This window comes from Littorina saxatilis, linkage group LG5 (assembly GCF_037325665.1).
Source record: "Littorina saxatilis isolate snail1 linkage group LG5, US_GU_Lsax_2.0, whole genome shotgun sequence".
NCBI classification, from domain to species: Eukaryota; Metazoa; Mollusca; class Gastropoda; order Littorinimorpha; family Littorinidae; genus Littorina; species Littorina saxatilis.
Genome location: NC_090249.1, coordinates 35724992 through 35734991, shown reverse-complemented (window position 1 = coordinate 35734991; position 10000 = coordinate 35724992). Strand labels below are relative to the sequence as shown.

Here is a 10000-nt window from a genome sequence, read left to right as displayed (position 1 = left end):
GTCTGTCTCTCTGTCTGTCTCTGTCTTCTTTTTACTTGTTTTGTGTCTAAAGGAGAATAAAAATTCGAATCGACAACAATTCAAAGATAAGTCACAGTTTCCGTTATCATCGATTTTTGTCTGATTTGTATATTGTTTGTCCACTTTAAAGGCCGGTTTTGTCCAAAATTAAACGTTCCATAAACTTAACATTATTTTCTTGAATGTTATGAAACACCGTTGCCGAACTTGCATTCCGTACAGATTTCTGCATGAAAAGTCACAACAATTATATTTAAATTCATATCAATACGAACTACATAGGGGAATATAGGGAAAGAGACGTGAAAAAGTTTTGTCATTTCAGTACTAAGAACTCAGTACGAAGGGGGGTTCTGTATCACTCTGAAAAAACAAAGTATGTTCATGTATCACTCTTTCTGTTGTTTCAGGGACCACTTGGACCACCAGGACCTACTGGACTAAAAGGGGACAAGGGAGAAAGGGTAAGGCTTTGCACTGGCTCTCGCCCTCGCTGAAGTATCTTTGGTTTAAACGTGGACGAAAAGCAGAAGAGTTTTGAAGATGTCATTGCAAATGTTGGAATGTAATGAATAGTCTTTTATTTAATCACGAAGGCTGACTTGCTGATGAACTATGCAAGGAGAGATTTTTGAGTTTGCGAAAGAGAGACGGGCGGAGGGCTGGATATGTAAATCGAGAAACTGGCTTTTGGTTTAAACAAAATTTTATTCAAACTGGCTTTTGGTTTAAACAAAATTTTATTCAAACTGGCTTTTGAAGGGTGTGGTGAGACTTGGAACACATTCGCTCTTCGGGTTTTGAGCAGTGTCAACATTCGTATCTGTTAACGTTTGGAATGTGTATGTGTCTTTACCTTTATATACAAACGCGTGGGAAGGCAAGCATTTACCTACACAGTCACATTTTTGTAGTGTAAAACAAAACAAAAATTTAAAAAAATCCGGTGTCTCACGAAAAACACGGTTTGATTTTTTTATTTGGTCGTATGTCTGTTTCTTTGTTTCTGTTGCGGTATTTTGTCTAATTAATATTTTGTGGTATTTTTTCTTCTTAAACTTTTGCCCCATTTGTGATTGATTCTGGATTTTCTTCTTTGGTTTCATTATTGGTTGTTGATTTTTGTCTTTGGATTTATTTTATTTTGATGCTGTTTTACTTCCCTTTTCACTACTTTGTGTGTGTGTGTGTGTTTGTGTGTGTGTGTGGTGTGTGTGTGTGTGTGTGTGTGTGTGTGTGTGTGTGTGAGTGTGTGTGTGTGTGTGTGTGTGTGTTGTGTGTGTTGTGTGTGTGTGTGTTGTGTGCCGTGTGTGTGTGTGTGAGACGATATTTCAACCCATCTTCTATGACATAATTGTCCTTGTGCAGGGTTTGGCGGGTCCTCCTGGCATCCCAGGCCTGGTGTCGGAGAAGGGCCGAGCGGTATGGGACGACATTGTCGACCAGCTCCAAGTACTTCTCTTCGGATTTTTCTGCATGAAACTCGCGTGCCACGCACTTGACCCCCCGCCACGCCCTTGACCTTCACGTGCACTGACCTTGACCTGATTTTTTTTGTAGCGTAGCCTTGGCAACGGCCGCACACCGTGGCTTCCCCCTTGTTTTCAGTCAGCGGGCTTTTGTAGCTTTGTAGCTAAAAGAGAAGAGTTCGGGTTATTTTGTATTTTTGCTGTAGAGAAAGAGAGTCGAGATGAGTGGTAAGAGATATTTATCTGCTTTGGAATCATCGGGTTATTTTTTATGCCTAGCATAGTTTGCAGGTGTCTTTTATTATGCCCAACTATTTTTTTCACGCTTTGGAAAAAGTCACAGTTTGTTTGCTTCATCAGTTTAGAAACGAGCACCAGAAACTGGCATGAGCACTTTTTTCTTAAAATAATAGGGTAGAAGCTAAGTATAGCAGTTTTCAGTTGGTGGACCCTTTTCTACAAATGGCAATAATATTATCTGGTGAGTAAGTTTAATGAGGTCTTTACTACATGTACTTTCTGATGAGAAATCCAGTCTTGTTTTTTTTGTAGTTTAGAAAAATAATGTGAGAACAAACTGAACATTTTGTTTTTAGTTTATCTAACGCCTAATCTGGTTATTAGTTTTAAAGGTTCACTGTTTCCTTACTAAATCTAATTTTCTTGGTGCGCTGCAGGAAAATCCGGAGAAGTATTTGATTTTCTTTTCATTTTTATTCAGTTTTAGAACCACGTGTGAATATATTGACTGAAAGGAAGAAGTTCTGTTTCTGAGTATGTGCATTTTACTGCACATTCAGCGGTAACAATTGTACACTATCAGCTCATTTCATGCTGTGAGTTTGCCAAATAAGTGTCTGACTCAAAATGATACGCTTAGGGCGTTTTTACTGTGTGTAATTTTTTCTATATGTTGACTCGATTTTGTTTCTTTCCTTTATTGTTTGATTGCTTGTTTCCAGTCCACGGTTGGATCTTGATTCTTTGGAAACAATTTCTTTTTTATTGCAGACCGAGCGATCTTGCAGTTTTGGTTTTACTCTGTTTACTTATTTGTAATTAGGTTAGTTTCTGTGTTCTTTTCCTGTTCGCTTTGTTTCCGTTTCTGGGAGGGGGAGGGGGGGTGGGGGTTTATTGATATTGCTTTTTCCTTCTTTTTTGTGTGTGTTTTGTTTGATATTGATTTCTGAAACAGATGTCAAAACTTTTAAGGGCGCTTTTTGTGGTATAAAAATCTTGATAAGGAAAGGGAGAATTCAAATGGCAGGTAAGCGCTTATTTGGAATGAATTCGATGGCGGTGTACAATTGTTATCGCTTGTTCATCACGCATAAGCAAAAACAGAACTGCTTCCTTTTTATAGAAACACTAGTCATGTTTAACTTAATGTTTAGAGAAAATTACGAGTTATCATGATACTAGTCAGAATCGGGAAACCATTAGCAATGAGATCATCAAGACATGTTGCTTTTTGTACATAACTATAAGCTTGAGGGTGCGTAGATAAGTATTACTGGCGGAGTGAGCAGCAGTCCCTCGTTTTATTTCAATGGTATTACATGTACCAAATCTATGAGTTGCTGAAAGCACCACTGCACACTGCACTATGTTTTACGTTTAAACACATCTGCTTTGTTTTAAGATTGTTGAACAGTGCCTTACTTGCAGGTAAGTGTTAAAATAAAAGTAGAATAGACGTAGATAGCCGTTTGACTATATGATTATTTAAAGCTAGATTAGCCGCGAAGAATGCATGGGTTTCTTCTAGCGATTATTAAATCGAAAAGAAAACATATACAGCGTAGATAGAAGACTGCAAAAACATCTACATGCGAGTTCGGAAATTGCATTAGCTTGGTATATTTTATACCTAGGGCTTCTATATTTTGCTTAATACACAACGACACATAAAGGTGGACATTCATATTTTGAAAGGTGGAAAAGTCGATTTTGAGAATAATACTTTTAAGAGGGAAGGCTTTTACAAACACCGGCTAAGTTTGGTCTCAATTAAGTGAAAATGCTTACCAAAACCAAAAAACCTACAACAGTAGTCTGATTTGATTCGACAAGAACTGCCAGAAGAAAGCATTTTGTTTTGGCTTTTGATACCTGCAAATGTCATTATAAAGAGAAAAATGACAAGCATTTTAAATCCCCCAGCTTTCAGTGTAAAAATGATGATTTTTGGCATTTGCTGATGCAGTTATATCCTACTTGGTGCATTTTTTTTTATAGAAGTGAAATCCCTTGCCATCGTTTGAACATGTAGCATGCGTATAACTGCTGTTAGAAACATCCTAAGCCATAAAAGGAAACTATATACAACTCAAAACTTTGAAATACAAATGCTCATAAAACGGAGCTTAACAGGCTGAAACACTACTTGGCTATAAATGAAGGATTAAAAAAAACATTTTCAAGGTCAAACAACTCAGGAAATAAGTTCCTTTCAATTATTTAATCTGAACCTGTTAGATCAGTCTCGAAAGCAGTTTTCACGGTTAAAAATGTAAACCTTCAACATTTTATATTTTCTTCAATAAAACGAAATACAAAAACATCAATAGAAATGTTGTCGCTCGAAAAAAAGGAACGTAGTCGTCCATTTAAAGCTGATGTAGCTGCGCTTTCCTAGATGACCAGAGAGACCAATGACCTAGTGTAACTGAGCCTATGACGCACATGCAGCTACTGACGTCATTCTGCGTTTTACAGGGATCACAAGGACTGCCAGGACCACGTGGTCCGCCCGGTAGCAAGGGAGATATGGTAAGATGTTATTTGGATGGTTGTTGTTGTTGTTGTTGTTGCACAAATAAAAGTATTGTCTTCAATTGGTCATTACTGATCACGGAGATGTGGTGTGGTGTTATCTCCCTTTTTTTCTCTCCATTTGATTACTTTATGAAGTACTGTGTAAGATCACAAGCGTTACAAGTCCAGGACTTTTTGTCTTCGTTTTTGTGTTCCAGCAGCATATAATTCAACATACTTTTTCCGGAAATAACTCTGTCAAGATTACATTTTTGTTTGCGCTGGGGGAGAGTTTTTTCCCCTGACAGTGAAGCAAACAAACACACGTCGCCGGTCCAGTGAACACAGGCAGCCGCAGCAAGTCATTTGAGCCTACATGTATGTGTATGTTATGTAGTGTCCGTTTGATAAAATGCCCTTTTCTTTCGAAAGTATGCTCATCATCGGAGTCAACGATTTGTTACGGGGATGATCGCTGGCTTGCAGTGATCGCTTACAACGTATTTTGCTTGAGGTCACGTGAGTTTGGGGAAAACAGGTCTGCTAGGTGATCACTGCAGGCCATCGGCAGAGATTCGTTGCTCCGATGGGCATGTGTTCGGAAGAAGAGGGCATCCTATCGAGCAGAAATTGCATAACAGACACTTCGGAGTTTATTATTCGCTGCGATCACTGGTCGGCTGCATGGTTATTTTGTTTTGCTGTATTATGTTTTCGCTTTTTGGGGAGTTTGGTTTGGTTTGGTTGGTGTGTGTGTGTGCATGGGTTTTGCATGTGTGCGTGCGTGTCTGTATCTGTGCCTGCGTGTTTTTCTCATCAACTGAAACAAATGTGTATGTCTACGTATAGGGGCCACCAGGACAACAAGGATTCACTGGAAACGACGGAAAGCGTGGACTGCCTGTAAGTGTGTCTGTCTGGTCGCAGGCAGGGTCTTTAATTTCCCCTTTAGCTTTGTCTATAAGTCCTTATTGGGATCTTAAAAAGTATGTCTGTCTGTGTGTCTGTCTGTCTGTCTGGATGTTTTGCGTGTTCGTGTCGTGTCTGTCTGTCTCTGCATGTGAATATGCCTAGATGGCCGGCTGGCTAGCTGGATATTCCATGTAACGTCAAAAGTAATGTGGCTTTAAGCCAAGATATGCATGGCTCTCTCTCTCTCTCTCTCTCTCTCTCTCTCTCTCTCTCTCTCTCTCTCTCTCTCTCTCTCTCTCTCTCTCTCTCTCTCTCTCTCTCTCTCTCATCTCTCCCCTCTCTTTTACTCTCCCCTCCCATCTCTCTCTCTCTCTCTATCTCTATCTCTCTCTCTCTCTCTCTCTCTCTCTCTCTCTCTCTCTCTTACTCTCCCCTCCCATCTCTCTGTCTCATTCTCTCTCTCTCTCTCTCTCTCTCTCTCTCTCTCTCTCTCTCTCTCATCTCTCCCTCTGTCTCTCTCTGTCTCTCTCTCTCTCTCTCTCTCTCTCTCTCTCTTACTCTCTCTCTCTCTCTCTTACTCTCCCCTCCCATCTCTCTCTCTCTCTCTCTCTCTCTCTCTCTCTCTCTCTCTCTCTCTCTCTCTCTCTCTCTCTCTCTCTCTCTCTCTCTTTCTCTCTTATTCCCTCTCTCACTCTCTGTCTCTCTCATCTCTCCCTCTGTCTCTATCCTCTCTCTCTCTCCCTCCTCTCTCTCTCTCTCTCTCTCATCTCTCCCTCTGTCTCTCTCCTCTCTCTCTCTCTCTCTCTCTCTCTCTCTCTCTCTCATCTCTCCCTCTGTCTCTCTCCTCTCTCTCTCTCTCTCTCCCTCTCTCTCTCTCTCTCTCATCTCTCCCTCTGTCTCTCTCCTCTCTCTCTCTCTCCCTCTGTCTCTGTCTCTCTCATCTCTCCCTCTGTCTCTCTCCTCTCTCTCTCCCCCTCTCTCTCTCTCATCTCTCCCTCTGTCTCTCTCCTCTCTCTCTCTCTCTCTCTCTCTCATCTCTCCCTCTGTCTCTCTCCTCTCTCTCTCTCTCTCCCTCTCTCTCTCTCTCTCTGTCTCATTCTCTCTCTCTCTCTCTCTCATCTCTCTCTCTCTCTCTCTCTTTCTCATCTCTCCCTCTCTCTCTCTCTCTCTCTCTCTCTCTCTCTCTCTCTCTCTCTCTCTCTCTCTCATCTCTCCCTCTGTCTCTCTCCTCTCTCTTACTCTCCCCTCCCATCTCTCTCTCTGTCTCATTCTCTCTCTCTCTCTCTCTCTCTCTCTCTCTCTCTCTCTCTCTCTCTCTCTCTCTCTCTCTCTCTTTCTCTCTTATTCCCTCTCTCACTCTCTGTCTCTCTCTCTCTCTCTCTCTCTCTCTCTCTCTCTTTCTCTCTTATTCCCTCTCTCATTCTCTGTCTCTATCTCTCTCCCTCTCTCTCTCTTTCTCTCTTATTCCCTCTCTCACTCTCTGTCTCTCTCTGTCTCTCTGTCTCTCTCTCTCTCTCTCTCTCTCTCTCTCTCTCTCTCTCTCTCTCTCTCTCTCTCTCTCTCTCTCTCTCTCTCTCGTTCCTGTGTTAAAAATATTCCTACTTACAATACACCAGTTCAAACATCAGAACATAATTCATACACAATGTTTCATGATTTCAGGGAATGCCAGGACCGTCGGGATCTATAGGCATTCCTGGAGCACCGGTGAGTAATACATTTAATGATTTAGATTCAAAACAAAAAATAATACATCGGATTAGAAACGATAAAATAAAATAAGAGTTCAGATCAGATCTGGTCAGATTAGATCAGAGGTCCATGTCCATGCAAATATAAAGATGAAAAACTGGCTCTTAGAATGCACTACATTGCAACACTCGAACGACAAACACAAACGATTAAAATGCATAATTTTACACGAATAAAGTAATTCAATCAACACCTTAGGATGATATTGAATAATCAGTGAAATATCACAGTATACACTGTGTTGAAAGCTTTAAAGTTATGTTAGTTTTGTCAAAAATACTTGTTAATTGTTGCATACATTCACACAGAAAAGGACTGATCAATTTCTGCGTCTGTGCTGACTATGAGCTGAGGGGAAATGAATTAGAGATACGTTGCATGCGATTGTTGCTTTTGTGGTTTTAAACAAGAAAACTGTTCTGGAATGTGCTTCACTATCATCCTCGCCCCCGGGCTCCAAAATTGTTTTGTTGTCTTTGATTTTGATTTTCGTTTTGTTGTTATTATTTGTTAAAGCTTTACCTAACGTTAAAGGCAGATGCTTAAAGAATGTGTTAGGAAGACGTGTTCACTTTCTTATGCATAGTGTCTTATGTCAGAAATATAACTCCACACTGAATATGGGAGGCGACTCATCTGCAAGAAATGAAATTTCTTTCTAGTTTTTGACACCCCTGTTTTACTACTGAGCAACTTTATGTTCTAGCTTGTTATGTGTCTCGGTTACCAAGACAGTTTCCTCCTGATCGTTTTGGCACGTCATCTGTTGCAGGGCATGATGGGAGACAGGGGAGATACAGGAAAAACAGGACCATCGGGACCTCCGGTCAGTTGTCTTTTTATTCGTCGTCGACTTCTTCTTCTTCTTTCTTTCTTGCTTTCTTTCTTCTTTCTTCTGTTTTCTTCTCCTTCCTGTGTTTCTTCTTTTCTCTTCTTTTCTGTATATGTCTGTCTTCCTTTCTTTCTTCTTCGTCCTTTATTTCTTTTCTCTTCTTTTCTGTATATGTCTGTCTTCCTTTCTTTCTTCTTCGTCCTTTATTTCTTGTTTCTTCTTTTCTGTATATGTCTGTCTTCCTTTCTTTCTTCTTCGTCCTTTATTTCTTGTTTCTTCTTTTCTGTCAATCTGTCTATCCTCCACTTCTTTCTTTTTACATTTAGTCAAGTTTTGACTAAATGTTTTAACGTAGAGGGGGGAATCGAGACGAGGGTCGTGGTGTATGTGCGTGCGTGTGTGTGTGTGTGTGTGTGTGTGTGTGTGTGTGTGTGTGTGTGTGTGTGTGTGTGTCTGTCTGTGTGTGTGTGTAGAGCGATTCAGACTAAACTACTGGACCGATCTTTATGAAATTTGACATGAGAGTTCCTGGGTATGAAATCCCCATACGTTTTTTTCATTTTTTTGATAAATGTCTTTTATGACGTCATATCCGGCTTTTTGTGAAAGTTGAGGCGGCACTGTCACGCTCTCATTTTTCAACCAAATTGGTTGAAATTTTGGTCAAGTAATCTTCGACGAAGGCCGGACTTCGGTATTGCATTTCAGCTTGGTGGCTTAAAAATTAATTAATGACTTTGATCATTAAAAATCTGAAAATTGTAAAAAAAAAATAAAAATTTATAAAACGATCCAAATTTACGTTCATCTTATTCTCCATCATTTTCTGATTCCAAAAACATATAAATATGTTATATTTGGATTAAAAACAAGCTCTGAAAATTAAATATATAAAAATTCTTATCAAAATTAAATTGTCGAAATCAATTTAAAAACACTTTCATCTTATTCCTTGTCGGTTCCTGATTCCAAAAACATATAGATATGATATGTTTGGATTAAAAACACGCTCAGAAAGTTAAAACAAAGAGAGGTACAGAAAAGCGTGCTATCCTTCTTAGCGCAACTACTACCCCGCTCTTCTTGTCAATTTCACTGCCTTTGCCATGAGCGGTGGACTGACGATGCTACGAGTATACGGTCTTGCTGAAAAATGGCATTGCGTTCAGTTTCATTCTGTGAGTTCGACAGCTACTTGACTAAATATTGTATTTTCGCCTTACGCGACTTGTTGTCTCTGTGTTCATTTTTATATTTAGTCAAGTTTTGTTATATTTAGTCAAGTTTTGACTAAATATTTTAACATCGAGGGGGAATCGAAACGAGGGTCGTGGTGTATGTGCGTGTGTGCGTGCGTGTGTGCGTGTGTGTGTGTGTGTGTGTGTGTGTGTGTAGAGCGATTCAGACTAAACTACTGGACCGATCTTTATGAAATTTGACATGAGAGTTCCTGGGTATGAAATCCCCGAACGTTTTTTTCATTTTTTTGATAAATGTCTTTGATGACGTCATATCCGGCATTTCGTGAAAGTTGAGGCGGCACTGTCACGCCCTCATTTTTCAACCAAATTGGTTGAAATTTTGGTCAAGTAATCTTCGACAAAGCCCGGACTTCGGTATTGCATTTCAGCTTGGTGGCTTAAAAATTAATTAATGACTTTGGTCATTAAAAATCTGAAAATTGTAAAAAAAAATAAAAATTTATAAAACGATCCAAATTTACGTTTATCTTATTCTCCATCATTTGCTGATTCCAAAAACATATAAATATGTTATATTCGGATTAAAAACAAGCTCTGAAAATTAAATATATAAAAATTATTATCAAAATTTTTTTTTCGAAATCAATTTAAAAACACTTTCATCTTATTCCTTGTCGGTTCCTGATTCCAAAAATATATAGATATGATATGTTTGGATTAAAAACACGCTCAGAAAGTTAAAACGAAGAGAGGTACAGAAAAGCGTGCTGTCCTTCTCAGCGCAACGAATACCCCGCTCTTCTTGTCAATTCCACGGGCACTGCCTTTGCCACGGGCGGTGGAGTGACGATGCTACGAGTATACGGTCTTGCTGCGTTGCGTTGCGTTCAGTTTCATTCTGTGAGTTCGACAGCTACTTGACTAAATATTGTATTTTCGCCTTACGCGACTTGTTTTCCTTTCTGTCTTTTTTGCTTGAAGCCCTATATCTCTGAACAGTTGCAAGCATAACTCACCAGAATCTTCCGCTTCTAGCGGGCAAAGAAAAGAGTGAA

General features: G+C 39.7%; 1 protein-coding gene across 1 annotated transcript in view; it reads left to right on the top strand.

The window, feature by feature from the left end:
- LOC138965943 (collagen alpha-2(IX) chain-like) overlaps positions 1-7737 on the top strand; it is a gene marked incomplete at its 3' end in the record, with an annotated part of 15861 nt that extends 8124 nt beyond the window's left edge. The window contains 6 exon segments of the mRNA XM_070338025.1: positions 432-485; positions 1390-1473; positions 4209-4262; positions 5097-5150; positions 6822-6866; positions 7684-7737. Of these exon segments, the coding sequence (XP_070194126.1) occupies positions 432-485; positions 1390-1473; positions 4209-4262; positions 5097-5150; positions 6822-6866; positions 7684-7737 (345 nt within the window).
- Positions 7738-10000: the final 2263 nt, after the last annotated feature.